The sequence below is a fragment of the Rhodnius prolixus genome, unplaced genomic scaffold, assembly GCF_049639745.1.
Source record: "Rhodnius prolixus isolate KJV_2025 unplaced genomic scaffold, Rpr scaffold_1, whole genome shotgun sequence".
NCBI lineage: Eukaryota > Metazoa > Arthropoda > Insecta > Hemiptera > Reduviidae > Rhodnius > Rhodnius prolixus.
The window spans coordinates 412,635-438,501 of record NW_027411581.1 but is presented as its reverse complement, the minus strand read 5'-3'; the positions used below and the strand labels follow the sequence as shown (position 1 = coordinate 438,501).

At 33.7% G+C, this 25,867-nt stretch overlaps 2 protein-coding genes across 6 annotated transcripts in view; one reads left to right on the top strand and one right to left on the bottom strand.

Moving 5' to 3' along the window:
- The window catches only part of Tbce (Tubulin-binding cofactor E), a 30,791-nt gene that overhangs the window by 3,163 nt on the left and 1,761 nt on the right, over nt 1-25,867 (top strand). The window contains exons 1-8 of one of the 2 annotated variants that reach the window (XM_074123500.1): nt 16,658-16,810; nt 17,253-17,479; nt 18,193-18,573; nt 19,599-19,749; nt 20,726-20,856; nt 23,173-23,284; nt 24,297-24,428; nt 24,949-25,105. In XM_074123500.1, the coding sequence (XP_073979601.1) occupies nt 17,256-17,479; nt 18,193-18,573; nt 19,599-19,749; nt 20,726-20,856; nt 23,173-23,284; nt 24,297-24,428; nt 24,949-25,105 (1,288 nt within the window). In that variant the 5' untranslated portion in view covers nt 16,658-16,810; nt 17,253-17,255. Of the gene's footprint in view, nt 1-16,657; nt 16,811-17,252; nt 17,480-18,192; nt 18,574-19,598; nt 19,750-20,725; nt 20,857-23,172; nt 23,285-24,296; nt 24,429-24,948; nt 25,106-25,867 lie in introns of those variants that run through there. The other variant, XM_074123493.1, reaches the window with a different exon arrangement.
- Gk1 (Glycerol kinase 1) lies at nt 3,847-16,307 on the bottom strand. 4 transcript variants are annotated; one of them, XR_012457126.1, is made up of 10 exons: nt 16,150-16,307; nt 14,871-15,129; nt 14,538-14,755; nt 12,962-13,071; nt 12,361-12,463; nt 12,172-12,282; nt 8,982-9,238; nt 5,503-5,704; nt 4,510-4,647; nt 3,847-3,985 (listed from the first exon to the last, which is right to left on the bottom strand). XR_012457126.1 is itself a non-coding variant. In XM_074123514.1 (10 exons), the coding sequence occupies exons 1-10, from the start codon at nt 16,219-16,221 to the stop codon at nt 3,903-3,905; spliced, it is 1,557 nt and encodes a 518-aa protein (XP_073979615.1). In that variant the 5' UTR covers nt 16,222-16,307; the 3' UTR covers nt 3,847-3,902. The 4 variants fall into 4 exon arrangements, 3 of the variants coding, with proteins under 3 accessions (XP_073979615.1, XP_073979632.1, XP_073979620.1); XM_074123514.1 differs by having other exon boundaries at nt 5,499-5,704; XM_074123531.1 differs by lacking the exon at nt 8,982-9,238 and having other exon boundaries at nt 5,499-5,704; nt 12,172-12,275.

Genomic DNA, 25,867 nt, shown 5'->3' with positions numbered 1-25,867 from the left:
TTGCTCATCAGATTTTCCAGCAATAAAATTAACCATACACACTCGTTTGAATGCTTAGATCACATTTGGATTTTTCGTACCCACATTTTTTAAAAAACGAATTCAAGAATTAATCGTCTCGCTCGTGACCCTTATTTAATTATTATTAGTATGTTTCGTCTGTAATTTAGTGTACGCAGTATGAACTAAATAATTGAAAGGTAAATAAAATGATATTGTATCAGTTCAAAAAAGTCTAAGTGAAAATAAAAAAAAGTCTTGCTCTAGAACAAACATAAAAGTGATCATTAAAAACAAGTCAAAATATTTCAAATTAAGGCAAAACCAATTTACATTAGCCTGAAATCAATCAAGTAACATTTTTTAATGTAAGATGGAAAAAGATATTTTCTTAATTTGACAGTAATTGAGTCACAACGATCACTCATCAAAAGTAGATAATTATTAAGTATAACATTAAGGCTTGTATAAAAACATTAGTTGTTCCATTCAATCCATATGTTCATTTCACGAGAAAGTTTAGGAATGGTTATTTCTTTCTAGAAATGTTCTCATCTTTTTGAAGAAAAACACCGAAAAATCAATTGTTAAAACATAAGATTTTCTTTTACCTGTTTACACCTTCATTAAAACTGTCCGGTAGGACAGTTGTATAAGGGTTGATCGTCAAAAACTGCACGAAAAAGCGTAACGTTGAAAAACACCCAACTTTGACAATTTTTTTCTCTTTTTCTATAAAAGATAAAATTCTCAAATTTTCTCTAAAATAAAGGGCAAATCCTCCTTTATAACTGTAATTTTTTTTGCAACAACCTAGATCTAATAGGTTTCGAGAAAAAAGTTGCCGAAAATGAGCAAAAACGGCATTTTCAGAAATTGTTGTTGTTGTTGTTGTTCTTCTTCTTCTTGTTGTTACCTTTTTTTGTAAACTGCGTAGCGCCTAAACGCGTGAACCGATTTTCATGAATGAGGTGTCATTCGATTCGGAATTTTATGTAGATGTGCCTTTTGGGGGTCTCGACGCTGTACATCGAATGGGAGAGGAGTTAGCCCCCTTAATGTAAGGCCCCCTCCAAAATTATTATTACTAATTACTCTGTAAATCTTGGCCCGATTTTGATAAAATTTGGTAGGATAATAGAGTTAGGGCTCCCCTACGTAACATTAATGCGGCGATCTGCTCTTACACTAGTTAAGGGGAAGTACAGCAATCGTTTCAAATTATCGACACGTCAACCGATTTTCATGAATGAAGTGTCATTCGAATCGGAATTTTATGTAGATGTGCCTTTTGGGGGTCTCGACTCTGTACATCGAATGGGAGAGGAGTTAGCCCCCTTAATGTAAGGCCCCCTCCAAAATTATTATTACTAATTACTCTGTAAATCTTGGCCCGATTTTGATAAAATTTGGTAGGATAATAGAGTTAGGGCTCCCCTACGTAACATTAATGCGGCGATCTGCTCTTACACTAGTTAAGGGGAAGTACAGCAATCGTTTCAAATTATCGACACGTCAACCGATTTTCATGAATGAAGTGTCATTCGAATCGGAATTTTATGTAGATGTGCCTTTTGGGGGTCTCGACTCTGTACATCGAATGGGGGAGGAGTTAGCCCCCTTTATGTAAGGCCCCCTCCAAAATTATTATTACTAATTACTCTGTAAATCTTGGCCAGATTTCAATAAAATTTGGTAGGATGATAAAGTTAGGGCTCCCCTACGTAACATTAATGCGGCGATCTGCTCCTACACTAGTTAAGGGGAAGTACAGCAATCGTTTCAAATTATCGACATGTCAACCGATTTTCATGAATGAAGTGTCATTCGAATCGAAATTTTGCACAGATTTGCACTTTCTGCAAAACTCTCCTCATAAGGAGGGGAGTTTGCCCCACCCAAGTAAGGCCCTTTCTAAAACTATTATTACCAATATTTCTACTATAACGCTTAGTCCGATTTTGATAAAATTTAGCACGAAGAATGATTAAAGCTCCTCTACTTGGCTGTGAAGTGCCATCATGCTCTTACACTTACTAAGAGGAAGTACTGCAATCGTTAAAATTATCAATGGGTGTACCTATTAATGAATTGTCGTTTGATACAAAATCTTTGCTTCTTCGCCTTTTAGGGAGAAGTACTGTAATCGCAGTTTATTTTTCTTACTTCTCTTAAAAGGAAGTACTGAAATCGCAGTTTAATTTTGCTTTTTACGTACAAATAACTTCCTATTTTATTCAAAACGCTTTCTAAAAAAAATTGTTATTGAAGATGGGAACTATAATCGTTCTTTAAAAAGATCTCTCCAGTGGTAGTTACGGTTCCGTTTTAACACCTTATCAGGTTATAATGATAGAATTGCTTATTCCAAATTTTAAAAAAATCTGTAAAGCAGATATGTAACTGCAAAATAGATAAAAAGGAAAATCTATCCAAAAGGTACAAAAATCTCCTTAACAAAAACTTACAGTTCAAAATGTTAAGTATAAGGGTTGATTGAACGCCAAAAGGTATCAAGCTTAGTTGGTATAATTTAAGTAATTTTACTGCATTAACTTTTCCTTCACATTTTTTAGAATTTATTAGATGTCACAGACCATTATGCTGGCCAGTTCGTTCATAATATTATTTTGTTATAATTATGATAAAATGTATATTATATCTTCGTTTGTAAATAGGTACTTTATTTTAAATCTATTCAAAATTATTCTTCGGATTTATCTTTATTATGCCCTTTATTCTGAGTAGTCACATATACATGCATGTTAAAGTAGAAAAAGACCAAGTCAGAGTCGGCTACTGTTTAAATTTGAATCACGGATTTAAAAGAATATTTCAGTCTTGAATTCGTCTTACCGAAATATTCGTGAGCACAAATAACACACAGTTATAACAAGTAGATTATTCAACAATTATTGATTTCTCAATTGTAATTTAATGTAGCCCCCCTAATTTTACTTGTAGTAAAATACTGGAATAATTAGCAGTCCTAAAAATATGCGTATCTTTTTTTTTATTTTATATTACATATATACAACATTGTGAGGAGAACACCTACATTGAGAATGTAACTGAAGAAAACTATATTATTTGCGATAAAGCCAGATAATTATTACCTATTATTATAAACGTTTGACTACTTCATAAAATAACAATTGCTTTAATCGAAGAATGAACTTAAACCGACGATTTTTATTAAAAATAAATAAATAAAATAAAATCATCGATGTATGTTGGTGTAAGCATTTTTTAAAAAAAGTTTTTGAATTTTTTAGCTTCATAATTTTTTTATTTTTTATAACGTTTTCTTTTTAACCTGTAATTAATAGTTTATTATTATAGATTAATAGATATTAAAGTAAATCTACAGTGCTACTTGAACAAATATTTTGTAGATGAAAATGGCCAGAATAAGGGTCTGTGACATCTAATAAATTCTAAAAAATGTGAAGGAAAAGTTAATGCAGCAAAATTACTTAAATTATACCAACTAAGCATGAATGAAATATTGGGTACTCGCTGATTTATGTACCTTTTGGCGTTTAATCAACCCTTATACTTAACATTTTAAACTGTAAGTTTTTGTTAAGGAGATTAGTATTACCGATACACCTGCTGTAATTTGATAATTTAATTTATCAATCAAAAAATACCGTAATTAATAATTTATTTTCAACTTATTTCTTCTTTACACCACCAACTGAATCTAGATGAGCTATTTATTTGCTATCAAACAAAATGATTTCTTCAACAATCATTTACTGTTGTATTAAAATTAAAATCATAGGACTTAGGCTTGCTATACATAAATAGTATGTATCAGTAATACTTTAATAAATACAACTCTTCAAAAAGACATTTTTATTAACAATAAAAAATTTAAAAAACAAGAAAAATATCTACTATTGTTGGGCGGAAATGTTAATATCCCAGCCGAAACTTCTCTCTATGGCCATTTTCCACTTGGAATATCTGTTATCTCTTTCTGTAATCAGATAGAAATTTTCTTAATATTATTATTTATAGAATATAAATAGTCTTACAGCTGATTGTTCATTTGAATGAGTTAAATTGAAACATAGTTCCAGTCACCCAGGCACTGTAATTAAATAGCCTCGAGAACTTCTTCAAATGACCCTCGCCCTTTAAAGTCTCTAAGAACTGGGAAATTTCTAGGGAACTTGTACACACCATAACCTTAAACCTTACATCTTCTCTAATACAGCACTTAAAACGCTAATATTTCATCTAATTGTAAAGAACAATGTTCCCTATAATTGTACGAGATTGCACGGATTTCTCAACTGTAGAAAGCAAGATATCGATACCCAAAGTTTGAGCGTCTTGCAAAACCACCAAATTTCAAAACCATAATGTACATATACATAAATGTACATTTAGGGATAGTTCGCATATAGAAATAAATGGTACCTTATTCTTTCAAAAGTTACTGAATATCATAAGGTAATCATAACGAAGTTTTTTTAATTAATAAAATAGCGGTTGTACCTTGTTTTGTAATTCTAGGAGAGAATAGATCAGACGCACTTGATTCAATATCAGTGAGTTTGCAAACTCCAATTCCAGAAGCCACTCCAGCGGCTAGTGCAGCTCCCAAAGCACTAGTTTCAGCCATGTGAGGTCGGACTGAAACATGCCAAGATATTTCTTGTACGCTTTTGATGAGAGGGAAGCTTATATTAGGAGGGGTCAGTTACCAGTCCTGCAGTATTTTCGGGTCAAATCTTCTAATTGAGAATGAAGTCTTCATTGAGTGTGCTTTTGGACTCTTTTGTTATAACAGTATGCCTAAAAATAAAAAGTCAAAAAAGTTGAAATTTCATATTGCTTACCATAGTCGGTTCTAACTCGGAAATTTTGTCCGAAATCTTTCTGTTGAAAATGCGATTTTGAAGACACGATTTTTAAGTTTTTTGTTTGCATTTTTTCGAAAAAGCTCTTAACGATCTTCATTGAAGCTGGTATATTGTGTTGCGCATAAATTTCGGTCACTTTTATTTGACTGTTTCCCGGGAATATCATCTTTTAGAATTCGTATATTACACCTATAGGTTTATTTAAGTAGGCAGGTTGGTTTGGCGCACAGTCAAATGTCTTACATGATAATACTAGTCCGATGTCAACTGTCCATAAATTGGATTATCCCCTTTATATACTTCTAAGGCGTTTATAATTGAATTTACTGAGTATTAGTTATGTTATTTATCAATTACTGCATTCCATCGATTAGTTTAGACTTCCACTCAAATTTACCGACAAATCATAAATACTTTTGAACTTACTTCAATAATATTTTTAATATCAAAGGAAATTAATAATAATTTGACGTCTAACCACCCAGACGCTAACTACTACTTGGTCGTTCTTGTAAACTACTGATTACTCCCTAAACAATCTATGGCAAGTTCTCCCTTTAAGAAGTGAACAATTTATACATAAATTTGTAGAAATTTTAGATTGAACTGAATAGCTCCCACCTACAGGTATACCGCATAAATCTGCTTTTAGTTGCATTAATAGGTTGTTTTGGATAGCTCCTCCGTCCACTTGGATCTTGGATAATGGCAATCCGCAGTCTTTATCCATTGATTCCAGGATATCTCTAGTTTGGAAGCAAATCGCCTCTAGTGCTGCCCTCAGGATGTGGCTCTTAGTGGTTTCTTCAGTAATACCGCAAATTACTCTAGCAAATAATCATATTATTGGTATCAATATAAATGTACTCCAAGGTTGGTTTTTCCTGCACATAAATTTCTTTGAAAGTGATTAAAACGTGATTCAGTTCAGACTAGGTGATGGACATTTCACTAAAATCTTCCGAATGAGTTTGAGTTAATGATTTGGTCGAATGCAGTTGCACATTTTAGTTGAAAAATACCCTCATTAAAAAAACGTTAACTGTCTATGTCTGTTTAGAAGAAAATAAAGCAGAGTTGGGCAAAACTTCAATCACGACTAACGACTAATCTCATGACTAAATTAGTCACAGACCGATTACGACTAACGACTAAAGGTTAGTCTTAGTCGTGGAATATATCACGACTAAAGATTAATTCAGATTAGTCACCATATGATTGACGACTAATTGAGATTAGTCGTCCTAAAATTGGTGACTAATTCAGATTAGTCGTGACAAGAGCCACGACTAAATAACATTAGTCGTCCAAAAATAGGTGACTAATTTCATTAGTCGCGTCATTGAGCGACGACTAATTTAGTCGTTAATTTGTTTTTTTAGTTGTTTTAACTATTCATTTATTTATTCTTGTTTACGACTCTCAAGACTTGTATTGGTCCTCTTTACACTCACATTTAACCATGTTTACGACTCACAAGACTTATTTTGGACCATATTATTCTCACATTTAACCATGTTTACGACTCACAAGACTTATTTAGGACCACATTATTCTCACATTTAACCATGTTTACGACTCACAAGACTTATTTAGGACCACATTATTCTCTCATTTAACAATGTTTACGACTCACAAGACTTATACTGGTCCTCCTCACAGACACATTTATCCATTGTTTACGGCCCACATAACATTTAGGACCTCCTGTTTAACTGTTTTTGTGTATCTTTAGACTTGTGTAGAACTGCTTTACATTCACCTTCAACTTATTTTTTACTGCCTCCCATGTATTTGTCAATTTTTTTTTTTTTGTCAATCTATCTACACAGATGTAAGTACAGGACAGTGAGCTATAAGAAACTCCTAGGAAAAGGAAATCCAAGGGCCAGCAGCTGCATTCGTACCCGAAACTTCCGCAAGGGAATCTAATACGCTAATCGCAACGCTATTCCTTCCCCCATGCATGTTTATTGTTTACAAAACCGGATTCGGACATTCATCAATTATTATAGAACGTAATTCAGATTGTTGTAGGTTATAAAGAAATCTAGCATTTCCCAATTATTAATCTGAAGTTGAACTATTTACCAAAATTAGTTTAAAGGGAATAAATAAATGTAAGATTGGAAAACAATTAATGTTTAAGGGTGAAAGTGTCTTATTTCTTTTTTCTTCATCCTTAATGTAAAATAAATGTACACTCACAAACAAAAACGTATAACAATACACAAAAACTCACTCACCAATATATCTTGCCAGTGTGTTGCTCTTGTGGTCAAGAGCATGGCTTTGTAAGTGAGAGATCCCCAGTTCGAATCTCGCGTATGCAGTCATTCATAATTCTTAATACGTTTTAATAAAATGTAGTCATACGCGGGATTCGAACTGGGGATCTTCCAATTTACAAAGCCACGCTCATGTCCACCAGACCAACACCCGCCCATCCTTCGCAAGATATTCTTATCGTAATCATAGGTTGGAGAAGTCTTGCATACGGGGTACAACATTAACATGTTGTAATGGTTGCTTTTATTTGATGATAAAACAAGTTTATCCTAATTCACCCACAACCATTAGATTACACTACATTTTTTTAAATCTTCAATTATTATTATTTTTGTTCTTTGCATCACAAATAACATTTTTCGCAGTCTGAGAACCTCCCAAAACGTGTATTTCTGATGGAAAATTAATATTGAAAACCGATCATGAATAGATAATTTTGTAACTTTGATCTTAAATAACTCGACAAATATTAAGGAATTAACATCATTTTTCATAATTTTTTATGTAGTTTTCATAATCATTGCCAGTGGTCCTCACGTAATCTCGATAAATTTTTGGCCGTAACCCAGCAAAAAATGAAGATACAGCATCGGGGGTGAAAAATTTGAAAACTAGACGAAAAAACATATAGTTTATTTAATGGGTTTTCCGGATTTCCGCTCATAAAAAGTTATTAGCGATTGGTGCGTTTTAACTGGATCACCCGGTTTATTTTTATGTAAATATACAAATATATATACATAGTTAGTTTGTGTGTATATGCTTGGAGTATATTAATAGGGCAAATATAAAAAGTAAGCTATGTGCATAATAAGTAAAGCAATGAGTAGGCGATAGATAGAGACAAAAAGAAAAGAAGGAAAAGATACATGTGACGCGGTGAAAAATAAGATGAACGTAAATGTAAAGTGGTTCTACATATGTCTACTGAGTCACCAACATGGTTAAATGTGAGTGTAAGGAGGACCTATATAAGTATTGTGAGTCGTAAACATGGTTAAATGTGAGTGTAAAGTGGTCCTATAAAAGTCTTGTGAGTCGTAAACATGGTTATATGTGAGAATAAGATGGTCCTATATAAGTCTTGTGAGTCGTAAACATGGTTAAATGTGAGGATAAGATGGTCCTATATAAGTCTTGTGAGTCGTAAACATGGTTAAATGTGAGGATAAGATGGTCCTATATAAGTCTTGTGAGTTGTCAACATGGTTAAATGTGAGTGTAAAGTGGTCCTAAATAAGTCTTGTGAAACCCCAACATGGTTAAATGTGAGTGTAAAGTGGTCCTATACAAGTCTTGTGAGACCCCAACATGGCTAAATGTGAGTATAAGATGGTGCTATATAAGTCTTGTGAGTTGTCAACATGGTTAAATGTGAGTGTAAAGTGGTCCTATAAAAGTCTTGTGAGTCGTAAACATGGTTAAATGTGAGTGCAAAGTGGTCCCATATAGGTCTAGTGAGTTGATGTGGTGGTTTAACTTTAAAGTGCTTGCATTCTTAAATTCCACAAATTTCAGATTAGTATATGTGTAAGTGCATAGATAATATGCATTCAGCAAGAGTAATCATGGCGATGACTAAGACTAATGGTTTGTGATTGAAAAAATTAGTCACGACTAATTCACGACTAATGTTAATCATGATTATTTTATTTAGTCGTGCATACGACTAATTTAATCATGATTAAATGTGACCACGATTGAATTAGTCATGACTAATTAGTCGCGACTAAATTTTTAATCACATTTTTAGTCACGACTAAAAATATTAGTCGCGACTAAAAATTTTGCCCAACTCTGAAATAAAGTACCAACCCTCGAGCATCAGATTGCCAGTATGGAGCGTACAGTCCAGAGAACGCAGGCACAAAGTAAACATCTCCGGAATGGTGTACTCTGTTTGCCAAAGTTTCAATTTCTTTAACATCTTCCACAAGGCCAATGTTGTCCTTTAGCCAGGCGAACGCAGCCCCAGCAACTGCAATTGAACCTTCTAAAGCGTAATATGGGGGAGCATCTTTTCCAAGTTGATAAGCAACCGTAGTCACCAGGCCATGAGAAGACTCGACTCTCTAATAGATAAGCAGAAAATTACACAACTGCCCTAACAAAGGCATATTCAGAATTATTAGTCCATTTAAAGAATGACAGAAATGTACCAAGATCACGGGCTGAGAGCGGCCTTAATCCGACCTTACATGGCTAATATATTATCCAAAATCCTTTATCAATAACTTTTAAGTAAAGCTGAACGTTTTAATTTCAATATTAAAGTTTGATTTTTTCATTTTTTTTTATATTAGGAACAACTCATTTAAACTTCTGCATGAGTCTCCTTATCTTCTTTTATAAAACCTATGATATTAATTTACTTATTATTGATTAATATGATAAACTCATTATTTAACGAGATAATATGTAATTCCAAACTGCCAGAATTAATCAATTAGAATGCTAAAGCTGTACAACTGGGCGAATAAATTAAGATCATATCTCTGAGTTGTCCATCCACACATTAAAACTGTCCGGTAGGACAGTTGTATAAGGGTTGATCATCAAAAACTGCACGAAAAAGCGTAACGTTGAAAAACACCCAACTTTGACAATTTTTTTCTCTTTTTCTATAAAAGATAAAATTCCCAAATTTTCTTCATAATATAGGGCAAATCCTCCTTTATGACTGTAATTTTTTTGCAACAACCTAGATTTGATAGATTTTGAGAAAAAAGATGCTGAAAATGAGCAAAAACGGCATTTTCAAAAATTGTTCTTGTTCTTGTTCTTGTTCTTCTTCTTGTTGTTGTTGTTGTTGTTACCTTTTTTGTAAACAACGTAGCGCCTAAACGCATGAACCGATTTTCATGAATGAGGTATCATTCGATTCGGAATTTTATGTAGATGTGCCTTTTGTGGGTCTCGACGCTGTACATGGAATGGGAGAGGAGTTAGCCGCTTTTATGTAAGGCCCCCTCCAAAATTATTATAATTAATTACTCTGTAAATCTTAGCCCGATTTTGATAAAATTTGGTAGGATGACAGGGTTAGGGCTCCCCTACGTAACATTAAAACGACGATCTGCTCTTACACTTGTTAAGGGGAAGTATAGCAATCGTTTCAAATTATCGAAACGTGAACCGATTTTCATGAATGAAGTGTCATTCGAATCGAAATTTTGTACAGATTTGCACTTTAAAAGCCTCGACGCTGTGCCTCATAAGGAGGGGAGTTTGCCCCACCCAGGTAAGGCCCTTTCTAAAACTATTATTACCAATATTTCTATTCTATAACGCTTAGTCCGATTTTGATAAAATTTAGCATGAAGAAGTGATCAAAGCTCCTCTACGTGGCTGTGAAGTGCCATCATGCTCTTACACGTACTAAGAGGAAGTACTGCAATCGTTAAAATTATCAATGAGTGAACCGATTTACATCAATGAATTGTCGTTCGATTCAAAATCTTTGCCTCTTTGCCTTTTAGGGAGAAGTACTGTAATCGCAGTTTATTTTTCTTACTCCTCTTAAAGGGAAGAACTGAAATCGCAGTTTAATTTTGCTATTTACGTACAAATTACCTTCCTATTTTATTCAAAATGCTTTCTCAAAAAAATTGTTATTGAGGATGGTTTGGGGACCGCAACTATAATCATTCTTTAAAAAGATCTCTCCAGTGGTAGTAACTCCGACTTAACACCTTTTCAGGTTATAATGATACAATTAAAATTTATTATTCCCAATTTTAATAAAATCTGTAAAGCAGATATGTAACTTTGAAGAACATACAAAAAGGAAAATCTATTCAAAAGGTACAAAAATCTCTTTAACAAAAACTTACAGTTTAAAATGTTAAGTATAAGGGTTGATTAAACGCCAAAAGGTACACAAATCAGCAAGTACCCAACATTTCATTAATACTTCATTAATATTTAAATAATTCTACTGCATTAATTTTCATTAATATTTTTTTGAATTTATTAGATGTTTCACAGACCCTTATGCTGGCCAGTTCATTCATTTTCTTTTTCTTTTTTTTATGATTTAAGTCGCGTCAACATCTAAGGTTATTGGCGCCCGGAACTTTTTTCAGTGCACTGCCGGCCTCCGGACAGTGTTCTCTCGTTACAGACAACACTGTCCATCACCCGGACAGTGAGCTGTAAGAAGCTCTTAGAAAGAGAAAATCAAAGGGTCTGCAGCTGGATACGAACCCGGAACCTCCACGTGGGAATCCAATACGCTAACCGCATAGCTAATCCCTTCCCTTTGTTCATTCATAATATTTTATTTTTTTGTTCTAATTATGATAAAATGTGTATTATATCTTCATAATTAAATAGGTACTTTATTTTAGCTTTATTCCAAATTATTCTTCTGATTTATCTTTATTATGCTCTTTATTCTGAGTAGTCACATGTATGTACGAGTATGTACATGCACGTTAAAGTAGATAAAGACTAAGTAGAGTCGGCTACTATTTAAATTTGAATCACGGATTTAAAACAATATTTCAGTCTAGAATTCGCCTTTCCGAAGTATTTGTGAGCGTAGGTAATAACGCGTAGGTAATATCAAGTAAATTATTCAACAATAATTATTCATTTCTCAATTGTAATTTAATGTAGTCCCTCTAATTTTACTTATAGTAAAATACTGGAATAATTATGTTAGCTGTCATAAAAATATGCATATCTTATTTATCTTATTACAGTCAATCTAAGTTAAATGGTGTTCTACTTGAACAAATATTTTGTAGATTAAAATGGCCAGCATAAGGGTCTGTGAAACATCTAATAAATTCAAAAAAATATTAATGAAAATTAATGCAGTAGAATTATTTAAATATTAATGAAGTATTAATGAAATGTAGGGTACTTGCTGATTTGTGTACCTTTTGGCGTTTAATCAACCCTTATACTTAACATTTTAAACTGTAAGTTTTTGTTAAATAATGTAGTAGTAGTGAATACTAAATATAATTACAGTAATGCCTATGCAATAAAAACTCACTTCGGAGCCAGTGTTATACAGCAGAAAACATCCGGTTCCATAAGTGCACTTGGCCATGCCCTTGTTGAAGCATTTTTGTCCAAGCAGAGCCGCATGTTGATCACCTAGACACTGGGCACACATATTGCTTAATCTTTTAAAAAATATTCTTACTTTATTGTCTTAACATCTCTTATTCATGACACTTACTCCGGCAATTGGAATGCCGTCCATTGCGCCTCCCACAATTCTTCCATAGATTTCTGATGAACTGTGTATTCTTGGAAGTATCTCTCTCGGAATATCAAAAAATCTACGACATTGCCATTTGATTAATAATTACAATTTGTCTACTGGCATTATTATTATTCTTATTATTATCATCTTTCTTATTATTATTATTATCTTCTTTCTTATTATTATTATTCTAATTCTTATTTCTATTATTGGTTGACCCGAGAGAGAAAACTTGTTATGGAAGTCGTTCCCAAACAGCAACTATTCGGTTAGATGGTTAGAAGAGTGGCAGTCCCCCTGCTGTCTAAGACACTTTCTCTATCTATTGGGTTTTCTTTGTAGTAATGGAATCGCATGTTCCACGTAGTTGAGATTGCATTAGATTCCAAGAAGGGTGGCCAGAAAGCATGCGCTAACCGAACCGTAGATTCCATAGTTGCACCGTCTAGTTAGAGAAGCCATCCCTAATTAAACTTAAGGAAGCAGTGTTGCTCTGATGTTGGGCTTGGATACCGCAATTATTTTCTGGATTTTGTACATAACTAAGTACATTGTCTGGCTAAAGGTGACTTACTTGCAAAGTGAGATGTCCCAGTCAAGCGTGTTTAAGCTCATAAGCATGGTTCGAGAAGCGTTGGTGACATCAGTTACATGAACTCCTCCTTTCGTTCCTCCAGTCAAGTTCTGCAAACATGAAGAGTACGGTCATACGATAAGTAGTAATAAAATGAGCTGTAAATGATCGGGTTACTGTGACAAGTCTTTTCTTTGTTCCAAACAATATTTACTTGAGATTAGAAACGTGCTTCATCTCACGATTCTGGTTACTGGGAAATTCATTTTCAATTTTCTCCTCAGTACTTAAGCAATAAGACTGCTTACACCAACTCAGTAATCAAATCCTACAAGTGAGTTGAAGACTTTTAAAAGTTTCCGATTATCTTTCATTCCGTCTTAAGGTCTACGATTATTATTGAATGGCCTCACGGTATTGTTGAGTAATATCGCTGTAGAATCAATGGTTTCATTAATAATGTATGTTTTGGACATTATCAGTGAGTTTTGCACTCACTATTCTTGCGTTTTACAGTTCATATATTCTTTGGTAGCTCTACAGAGCAATAAAACAGTTTCCCAGATGCGGAAACCACGAGAACACCAGTGGGAACGGTAAAAATTAATATGACTTTTACTATTTGCTTAAATTAATAATATTTTTACAATATCTCAAGTAGTATGGTTGGAATTGAACATATAACTTTATTTATTAGACGCTCTTGAGACCTGTAGAGAAAAACTAATCACTAATCTGCTAATAAAACAAAAAGAAATCTTTAAAGGCGGGCTTTCTTGGCCAAATTACATTTACGAGTAGGTATATCTAAACGTGTACATGCCCCACAATATAATTACTTATATTTTTACATAACCTATTTCTTTGAGAAATTAAAGTTTAGGATTGTTCATGTGTCTGAATGGTTTTAATTTCTATTTCATTTGCTCTCCATTTAGTGATTCAAAGTATTTGTATTACTTAGGAAGCGGGAAATTGACGTTTCCTGTCCGAATAACGGAATTCAGACTCCAACTGACGGCCAAAAGACATGTATGATACAAATATTATTTTTTTGGCGTGTCAAGTGTATTTAGTTTTCTTTAAAATAATAAATAATTATCAATTTATTGATAAATGAAGCAAACATTAAGTAATCATATTTAGTGCTGAATGTTACTTGTCTTATTAAGTGAATTTTCTTTTTTCTTTTTTATTCCTTTTTCAAAACTTTCAAATGAAACTTTTTTTGATCTGTACAGTTAAATTTAAATATTGAAGAAAGTTGTCTCGAGACAATTCTAAATGTATTCCGCAAATTCTTATTTTTCAGTAGCTAATTTTTATCAAACATAAATTTTAGAAAAGCTTTATAATGTCCTTTAATATTATATACGGATGTTAAATTATACGTCAGTTCAGTTTAAAATCGCATAAAGCAAATTTCATTTCCAGTGGTCGGAGTTGGCAAAAACTAAGCAAATTTCTTTGTTTACATTAGATCAGAAAATTGTGGCTTTCTCCTAGGACTGCCTGTAGGTGACCTATCTATTTTGTGCGTTAGACGCCATCTTTATATGAGATGATGGAATCTTACCCACATTAGCCAGGTGTCCATGGTGCCGAACAGACATGTCTTGTTCTCGATAGCTTGCCTCACTTCAGGTATGTTGTCCATTAGCCATTTGATCTTGAGCGCTGAGAAATAAGGACTCAGAGGCAATCCACAAATCGGCTTCAAATAGTTTTTGTCTCTGTTCGGTATTTTATCCAATAAACTTTCCAAAGTAGTTGCGGTGCGCATGTCCAGCCATACTGTAAACAACTTCTTTTTTTAATTTTCTGTGCCTTATTCTTAAAAAATAATTTTCATTTCTTTTAATCAAAGAAGGTGATATTGTGTGACAGAGGGTAAAAGAAGCGATTATACCTATGGCGTTGTGCAAGGGTAAACCAGTGGTTCTGTCCCAGAGTATAGTAGTTTCTCTTTGATTTGAAATTCCAATGGCTGCGATTCTGCTCACATCAATGTCCTTGTCATTTAGAATGGTCGCCCCCTTATCCAAACATTGTCTGACTGCGTCCATTATTGCCACAGGATCTTGCTCCACCCATCCTTCTTGAGCACAGTGTTTACTAATTGGTATCTGATGACTGGCTACTAGACGTCCGGTCTGCGATGAAAACACCTAAACAACATTGGGAGCATTCAGCAGACAAGAGCGCTACCAGGTCGCTCCCTTTGGGAGCGCTTTATTTCTCTGAACGCTCTGCTACTAATATAACCTAAACATAACCTCTTTTTTTATGATTTAAGGCGCGTCAACATCTAAGGTTATTGGCGCCCGGAGCTTTTTTCAGTGCACTGCTGGCCTCCGGACAGTGTTCTCTCGGTACAGACAACACTATCCATCACCGGACAGTGAGCTGTAAGAAGCTCCTAGGAAGAGAAAATCTAAGGGTCAGCAGCTGGATTCGAACCCAGGACCTCTGCATAGGTAATCCCTTCCCTTTCATAACCTCTTCAGAACGTTACTGTCTGAAGCGATAATAGTACAAACCAGAATACTGAGTTTGGCTTATTTAGGACTTTTCTTATTTTTGAGATATTCGTTAACACACTCACACGTGCTAAAAACATATTTTCTTGTTCACTAGATCTCAAACATGTATTTTCGGACAGACTTTAGTTTTGAAAATGGACACTATCGTAATCTTTCTTAATGGTAGGAAGAAGAAGTAAAAATACGGTTTCTAAGCTAATGATTCGCTATTGTTACCTCCACAATTATCTGTTATCATAACATGGCTCATAGAAACAACGTTTTTTTAAGAAATTCAAGTTTTTTGCTCTAATAGCTTATTACTTAGTTTTCTCCAATATATTTCTGTCAATTTAGAACTAATGAATTGTAATTTGGACAGTTTTACAGATTCGAAACAAGCAAACATCGGGACTTCCCTGTAAATCGAAAAGTCTGGTCACCTTAGATTTATTCTTTGTTTAATTGAAGTGTTCGCCACAGAACTAAAAACTTTTGCATGACTAACTTGATTGAGTTGAAAGTGGTAATACTAGTGGAGTTTTTAAATTATATCGTAGTCTCTGAAATCCTTAAAATAATTTATTGTGGGAAATCGGTTCAAATCAAAGTGATTGTTTATTACGTTAACATAAAAGAATATTAGTGGAGTTGGGTAAAACTTACTAGAAATCTTGCACTGCTGGTTCCTTCGTCAATGGAGCCAATCAAGGTACCTTGGACGTGCTGCATCGCCATAAAAAGGGAACACACTGCTGCCGAACTATGAGTAATTAAAGATGAAGCACTGAGAGCTCCCCCCTCCCCTCTACAGACGTGTGCGTACAAAATAGAGCACACGGCTAACCTTGGGCACATAGTTCTTATCACATCCCTCACTCCTTCCACCACATATCAGCGCCATTTATCACTTTTATCGCCTTAATTAATTCCTGGCACTCTGTTACACTTGTTTATATAATCTAATGTACTACTCACACGACTTTCTCCAGCTACATTTCTCAAGATCCTAGCTGCTACTCAATGTCCATTGCTTACACAAATAAGTTTTCATTCAAGGAATTTCATACGAAACCGATATGCTGCATCAATATCTATAATTAGAGAATGGCCTAATCCGTAATCATCTCCTGCTCAACTTCTCTTAATCAAATTTACTTAAAAAATATTTTAGTTAGGAGTGGTAGATCTACATATTGCAATTAGTGTGCCAACCAAAAGGCAATCGTTTCGAGAGGTTTTCGAGGAAATAAAAAAAAGGGGAAATCAATGCAACAGAGTGGCACTTCTGGATGAGGGGTTTTCAGCATCATGTTTCAGGAAGAAGGTAGCTTACTCTTGAAGCTCTAGGCAATCTCTCTTCCACTGCAGAGTCACTGACTGATTCCCAAACCTTATCTTACCAAACGATTCATTCAGGTCAATCACCAAGTTCTCCTTGCCCAAACTGATAGCTATCTGTCTCACATTCCTTTCCTACAATGTCCGACAGAAATTACAAATATTTGGCAGATTATTGTATTTTTTAAGAAGATGGAGGTCCAGCAATCGCCAGAGAGCTTTAGTTTTGTAACTAGAAAGTTTTGTATGTTATGACATAAGTTGCTCGTGAAGGGCATCTAGTTGTATTGTAAAAGGCATAATAAGTTTTTGTAAAAAGCCTGATGGATAAAGATCATTCTTTTTGTACTAAGCAACCATCTTCTTATAATTTAAGAATAAATTATTAAGTGTTTTATTAGTCTTTAATTTTGTGGTTGTTTGTATAGAAAATGGTGGTGCTGAGGATGACTAGCGACCAGCAGGGATTAGAAGAGAGCAAGACGTGTAATTTGCTTGTTGGCGACAGAGTACAAGTGGGAAATCATAGAGCTACAGTCAAATATGTCGGCCCAGTTCCTCCCACTAAAGGATTGTGGTTAGGCCTTGACTGGGACGACCCGTCCAGGGGCAAGCATGACGGACAGTACGCAGGAACTAAATACTTCGAGGCCAGGTAAGTTCCTCAAAATAAAAGCGCAGCGTAATAATGGTTAATGCAACCATTTCGGTCCATGTGTTTGGATCGGAAGTACAGTCTTCAACGCAAAACACTACGCAGAATTATTATCTAAATTTAAAAAAAACTATCTCCTGCTCTCCTACTAAGAGAAAATACAATAATCCTTTACAGTTTCTATTTCAGCTTACACTTAACAGTTTGGTTGGAGCACTCGGGCGACTGCTCGTAACTAGTATGTAACTTGTTCTATGTTATTTTATCTTAAAACTTATTTAATTCTTCCCTTATCAGAGCTCCTTAAAACGAATGTACCTGAAATGTTATACAAATTAAAGTTTTAGATCTATGAAAGTGAAGTAAATCGTGGGAGCCACTTTCAATAAAACTCATAAAAAGTGAAATCCCCCCCTATTTGCTACGAGACTAGTACCTCGGACTCAGTTACTAAGTTACAGTTTGATCTCCTGGAAAATCCTGGAGATTTTTATTCCATTCACTCGCAAAGTCACAAAAATCACTTTTTGGATTCAGAGGACTTCAAAACGGATATTTGCAATAAAAACTCTATTTGGCATGATTGCGTTACTTCCTGTTACAAGTTAATTAAGAGATGTAACCATAAAGGTGATAATTTTGCGCAAAACCTTCCAATAAAAGCCACTAATAGCGAGAGATTTCTTTAAAAGTTTGCCTTACTGTCTTTGTAGATATTCTACCTCAGGATCGTTGGTCAGACTGGAAAAAGTAGAAGTTGGGCAAACTATTTGTGATGCAATCAAAGAAAGATACGGAGGAACTGGACAGGTGATGTCTGCAGAGCAGCTGGAAGAGATCAGACGAGCCTTGAATACCCCTTTCTTGGAAATGGTCGGCTTGGAAAGATCAGGTGATGACAGTGACACCTTCAGGAAATTGGCAGTAGTCGGGGTAGCGGAATACAGGGTTTCGTGTGCAGGCGGTCCGAATGAACTGGTGCAAGTCTGTCCAATAATCAAGGAACTAGATCTCGCTAGGAATCTGATATCTAACTGGAAGGTGGTTTCGGATATTGCTCAACAGTTGCCATATCTACGCTTGCTGGACCTCAGGTGAATTCTGTACTTAATATTTCCTTTTCCTTTTCTTTCTCACCTCAATCGTCTCTACCAACACTTAAAATTATGACGGTTTATTGGTTAGTTTGATAGAGTCCAACTAAATGGTGTTAAAAATACAAACTACAATTACCATTACCCGAGGTGTGTGAATCGTCCAAAATTAATTTTTTTCTCGATCAGACCATTGCAGTATGTTTAGTAGCAAGGCTAAAGCCAAACTGTTTCGATGGTATTAATGATATTTCTTAATCGTAAATATGAAAGAAAAATTAGCACACTTTTATTCAGCTTGCAAATGGCGCTCTTTTAGTAAACTATTAATCTAAACTTTTTTTCTCCAAATCACTGCTAAAGAGTAATTTTACTTCCTTTTACTAATTGAAGTATTGCTAGTCAAATTATTATTTTTATACTATCAAATACTAGAAAATAGATATATTTCTAATATACAACAATTTTTGACGTTTCTTAAGAGCATGTCACATGTACTGAAGTTAGTTATTAATTATCAAACCTATCTATACCCTCAACGGTGCTACAAGGTAATCTGGACGACAAAGCAGTCATTCGTCTTCACCTACTGACCAAGAGATCCGTTATTTATCTGGTAACATCTATTATCGGAAGTTGATAATGTTCAATTATGAAAACTTAAGATTTAGTTCTACAAAACACAATGTGTGAGATCCGGGCGTAACCAACATAGTTGGCGATCTCTTGGATACTAATCCTGATCTGCTTTTGTTTTATATCCTTGAGAAGTTTCTTCTCTTCTTTATCATTGTTTAGTTGATGATAGAGATAATACTCGTTGGGTAAATAAATTGCTCACTGTTCGTTGATCTGTAATGTTAAACCAATAATAAAACACCAATTTTTCAGAAGTATATTATATTTTAATTTTTATATTATTCTGCATTTACAAATTAGATATGAGCCAGTTCACTTATCAGAAAAATAAAATCTATTCAATTGCTAATAATAAATAATCATTAATCAATCAATTGTTGTCACAGTGAAAATAGGTTATCATTTGACGAAGATACCATTGATTGCTGCAAGGCAAGTTTTAAAAAGCTGCTGGTACTCATCCTAAGCAAAGTGGAATACACTTGGCAAGATATTATTTGTTGCGCGCGGATGTGGCCTCAACTAGAAAAATTACAGGTAAATTTCTTTTTTTTTTATTCTTATTCATTATTGTGATAAAATTATTTATCATTCTTAATTATATGCCTCTTCATTTTCTGATTTGCGGTTGTCAAATTTTGGAGTTTTAAAAACACTTTCATCAAACATTAAGTTAATGAGTACTAACTACATACAAAACGTACATGAAGCTAATGCTTTTGTGGAATGTGAATTTCAGGGTGCTTTTGGAGGGTAAATTGCACCAATTGATGAAGGCATGTGAATGTTCTCGCGCGATATTTATCAGCTTTGTAGCATTCACTGACTTACTTTTAGTTGTCAGGAATGTTTCTGTATTGAAATGAAGTTCAACTATTTTGCAAAACTAGAAGTTTTCAATGCTGCATCCTGTCTGTTACGTTGCCCAGATTTGGGGATTTGAAATAATGAACATTGAATAAATTTAGAATATATTCTATCAAACCAACTTTTCGTGCCTTTAAATAAAATTTTATGTAACAAAGCAGGTTCAAGCACTACTTATAATTTTACTTTTAAATGTCGATTTTTTAACTAGCTTGAGGAAATATATTAAATGTCCCCAATCGCTACACTAAAGAAATAGTGTAAAGGAAGTTATATTTGGTTCAATATTGAGCTAGCTGACAGTTTTTCAGACTTTCTAAAAACAGTGTTTTACAACTTTTGTAAAATAATCTGGAGTGTTAGAATTTGTTTAAAATCTGACAGAGGATTGGATAATTTTTAGATTCAATTTTTTACTTTCTATTTATTTTGTATAAACTAAAAAGTTATTTGCATAAAATCACCAATTTGAATTAAATTTTCGATATCACTTTAATTAATTTTTGTTATTTTCTAGGCCAGGATCTTCTTTGTTTTCCAGCAAACTTGCCAGATAGACATCCGCTATTGCCAAGGAGAATTAAAATTATTGTAACCTTATTGGTATAAATGAACATTTATTTATCTAACGATTCTTTTTTTGCAGATATCATACAATAATATTACAAGTCTCAGTAAACCACCTCCCAATTTATTTGTCAATCTAAAATTATTGAATATTGAAGGAAATAATATTAAATATTGGACGGAAGTGGAGAAACTTGGCTACCTACCTAGGTCAGTCGTACCTACTCATTATCAGGAGAATATATATACTTATATTTGGTTTATCGTCAAAATAGTTTTCAAACAATTTAACTTTCTTAGCTGGCCTGAAAAGTTAGTGATTGCCACACAGTTGCTTAAAAATCTTCTGTAGCATCTGAGGTGGCCCCAGAGATAATTGGCTCTCCGAGGTGCTGGAATATGGTGTTAATCAACAATAGTTGCAAATCGTTGTTGCTGATTCCAGAAGAAATGCGTTTGAGTTGCAGTTTTTCCAATATTTTCTCTTATTGCAGGAGGAAAACAAATGGGTCGTTAGGAATTTGTAATGAGTGTAGGTTATTTGATTTAGGTGAAATTTTTATTACTGAAAATTTCCTAGATAAGGGAAAATATTTTGGTCTGAGTACTGAATTAATTAAGCTAGAAAAACAATTTAGGAAGATTGCGAAGAATTTATGTTATTAGTCATAAGCTGGAAATTTTTGAATAGCAAAACGTCAAACATGTTTGACGTCAGAAGGCGTGATTGGTTTTGGTGGAGAGGCTGAGGAATGCCTAGTTCTGCAAATGCTTCAGTATTATGTAAGTCTTTTCGAATGTCTGGGTGAGGAGTGAACACATTAGGTAGGTGATTTTAAAATGCACTAATTTTCATAATCTGTTATTGTCCAAGTACCTTCGTTAGATCTTAGTGGAGAAGAAATAAATTTTTAAGAGAGGGATGTTTAGTAGCTGTCCAGAGAGATTTGCGGTCGCATTTCAGAGTTATTTTCCGTCACATGTCTGAATTTTCGTTGTTTTAGTAACAGTTATTTGTTAGAAAGTCCAGTCTACAGGTTCTGTGATTAGTCTATAAGGTGAAGGAATGAGTTTGGATGAAGGAAGGAGCATATGCTGCGGTCAGTAAGTGAGTAAGTGTCGAGGAAGATAGGAATCATTTTAGCAGAGACAAAGACATCCAGTATGTCCGACAATTTTGATAGTACTGTTGGCCAGTACGTGAATCAATCTGAAGAATATTTTAGGGTTTAATTAAGAGAACGTCTAATAGTGTTAGACCACGCGGGTTAGATACACGACATCCCAACTGGGGTTGCTGGTTATTATTTTATCCGCCCGATAGAAAATGTTCCTAGAGACAGGAAGAGTAATTGAACGTTCGAAGCAAAAATTGGTTTATTAGGAAGGTAATAGACTGATGTTAGATTGAAGCAAAAAAAAAAAAACAAATAAAGCAATTGCAGCAGATTATATGGATTCACTCTGGCGACAAGATATTTTATGAAGAGTGTAACTGTTTTTTTACTAAGAAAGCAGAGCTGCTGAGCCACTCTGTATGATAAGATATTGTCCAGGTGATCAGTCTTATATATTTTGTATCCAGCTTGTGAAAGTTAAGTCGTCTGAATATTAATTCTGTTATCGCCGCCCTAGCTTGGTAAATCATTTTCTGGAGGGCAACAAAATTTTTCAGTTAAACAAAAAAATGCTTTATATTCCCACCGATTATATCCTTATTTCTCGTAATGTAAAGTAATGTAAATTTCTTTCCTTAAGTAACCTATTCAAGAAACATTTGAAATGATAAAAAATAAATTAAATTTGCTCAATAATTACACCAAAATACAATTACACTTTTTATATTCTTACTTACACTCTTGCAATTCTGGTAACTTCTGGACTTTGAAAACTTATTTTTTACTTGCCACTACAGAAACAAACATAATCGACTAGAAAGGATATCCATAAATACTTCCATTATTTTTAGGACCGACAATAATAATACAATAATGTTTTTTAAGCCATAACATAACATATTACAATTTACTACATATCTTCAGTTTTTCTAAACGTTTTTCTTTATCCCTAGTCAGTTCTAAATATGTCCCGTCATCACATTAGTTCCTAACCATTTTGAAAGTGTGTTCAACCACCTCCAAACAATAAGAAATCAATTTTATAAGTCAAAACTTTTTTATTTTACATTTTGATGTTCTGTAAACGTTACAAATAAGATATAAAAGATATTTTCAAATAATTGATTTTCGCTTTTTTTAAGCATTAATAATTTACAAAATTAGTAAAATAGCATATAAATAATTCCTTTGTACATCCAATGAAGAAGGCAATTAATTTGCCGAAACGAGATGAAAAAATAGTTGATTTGTACCAATTTATTTGTCCGCTTCTCTATAATCCAAAAAATAATTTAAAAAAGAGCAATAGAACTACCCTGAATCAGTCTGATAAGCATTATCTTAAATAGCTGTTAAATACTTTTTTGTTTTATGAATAAAAATAACATAAAAGATGAATCTGTTGCAGGCTTGAGTGCCTTAATGCATCCAATCTTGGACTGACTCAAATATTGGTTAGTGAGGACACGTTATTCCCTGCGCTTAAGTACATTCTTCTCTCAAATAATTATATTAATAATGTAAGAGGCTGTTTGTATTTTACATCTTTAAATAATTCAGACATTATTTAATTGCTGCCCCTACAAGGGTTTTAGAGTTTATTTAGAAACAGGCCATTTAACATTAATCTGTGTTCAGCTAAGTTTAGTCAAGTAGACTATACAGTTCTTATGCCTAGATTGGTAGATCAACTTTATTTACAACTACAAAGAAGATTTATATTTTGGCAGAATTATTAACATCTTAATAAATTATGCTTCATTCAACACAAAATAAGTTTATGTTTAGTGTGTTTATTTCTTTATTTATTTATGTATTGTTTTTGTGGTCTTGTTTGCACATTAACCTTTTTTTTATGAGGGCTGGATAAAACCAACATATTGGTATTCTCATAGTTACAGTTGGCATGTCTTAGACATGGAGTCTCTCTGAATCCTAACAGTTGGCATGTCTTAGACATGGAGTCTCTCTGAATCCTACATTTTTATTTTATTCCCTCTAATGAATTTGTAAATACTTCGTAGCGCATCAGGATTCATTGTAGCTAAAATACTTTTAGCGCTACAGGAAAATCGCACATGTGTTGCCAATTCCTTTAGGAACATGTTTAGTGTAATTACTACTTAAAAAACCAAAAATAAATAAAATAGTAATAATTGTGATGGTAATAAGTTTGAGCATTGCTAAAAGTTCTTAAATTTGTGGTAGAAATGGTAGCTGGATATGCTAAGTTCAGTACGCCCTAGGTCTGGGTGTCAAACTGGTGATCCGCGGGTTGCATGTAGCTCCCGAGGTAATTTTTATGGGTTATATAAAACCTCCCGAGGTAATAAAAATTGTTATGAGGAAAATAGCGATTTGTGGAGATAGAGGAATGCCGTACACACTATTCCCTCTTTATTAGTATGGAAACAGTTCCAATTAAATTAAAGTTGGATTACATTTAAATAGCTTCAATCCTAGCACCTAAGGTAAAAACTGACTTTTTTCTTTATTTAAAGAAATATTTAATTGTTTTGTGGTTTGTTGAAGTGGGAAAGTATCAGCGAACTGGGCAAGCTTCCGTCCTTGGAGGAGCTGAAGTTCCGCCAGAACCCCGTACTGGAGGGTGTGAGCAGAGAGACCGCTCGTCAGTTCCTCATCGCCAGGATGCCTTCTCTCAAGGTAACTGCCTGCCATCTCCAACTATTTTTTGCAATTTGCAAACAGGTGTTACAAAAAGAAATCTGTTTGTAGTCTGTATTATTATCTAGAATAGAGAAATTTTCTGAAAGCTGATTTCAGAATACGTAAGTTTTTTATACAGGATGAATACAAACTAAAAATTTAGGTTCGTTATTCAAATACCCTATTTGAGTTTGTTGGTGTATTTGAGCGCTAACCTTTATCATTTTTTGCACGTATTTTATTGTACGTACGTACATTAACCTAAAATTTACTTCAGCAGTGCAAAAATTTGCTTTTGAGCAATATCCTTGGAATAATCCAAGAATAAGAGACCTAAGTGCAGAAGAAGTGTGCCGTACTGCCTTTGAGTGATGCTCTGGACACCTTATTGGTCGTCTTCAGCCACTTAAAACCACTTTTTTTAATCTATTAAAACCGCATTACCAAATGATCATACCCTATTCTTATTTGCTTGTTTTGCACAAATGTTAATTTGGTTTTATTTTTGTTGGAACAGGTGTTGAACTTGCAAGAAATAGAAGCAGAAGAACGTCGTGGAGCTGAAATTGATTATTTAAAATGCTATGCTCGGGACTGGATAAAAAGTGGTAAAAATGCCGATGATAGATCTGCTTTTCTCCGCCAGCACCCCATCTATCCAGTTCTAGTAAACAGTATGCCCTTTATGTTTTAATAATTCTTTTTATTTAGTTACTGAATTACATTTTATACGTCAACTAAATATAAATTAGCCTCCTGGAACACAAATAACATAATATATAGAAAGGAACCGTGTTGAGTTGTTTAATCCATTGTATCAACCAGACTGCTATTTAAAATTTGAAAAGTTCAAATTCAGATAAAACGATTTACTCGAATTAACCAATTCAACACGACTTCAACCGCCCACCAAGAATCATTTACAACATATTTTTCAAATTATAATTTTATTTCATTCCGATTAATGGAAAAGATTTTTTTTATAAGTAATGCACAACTTGCAACTCTACTGACCACAAAACTTGCATCTGCATTTTAGCTTAGTACTAGTTTGAATCTAGGAGAAAAATATTTGCAAAAAACCGATGCCGAATCAGTAAATTCAAAATAATTTTCTTAGTTGAGTTTTATTGGTAAACACGTCCTTGGTTTATTCTATAAATAGAAAAGATACAAATTCTATCCTATTTGGAATGTTTGCATTCATTTTGTACGATATTGTCAAAGGTTCACGAACTTGATTCTTATCAGATTACCTTTCTGATATAAAATTAAATAGTAAACTATATTCTATAGAGAAAATATTCAGTGATGTCATGTTAGAAAAAAATAAACGCAAACTTCCTTCATGTTATAAATTCTCAAAATTTAAAAAAATCAGTAATTGATTTAAACATCAAATTTTGCATTTAATTGCAAAACGCACTCCTTGCTTT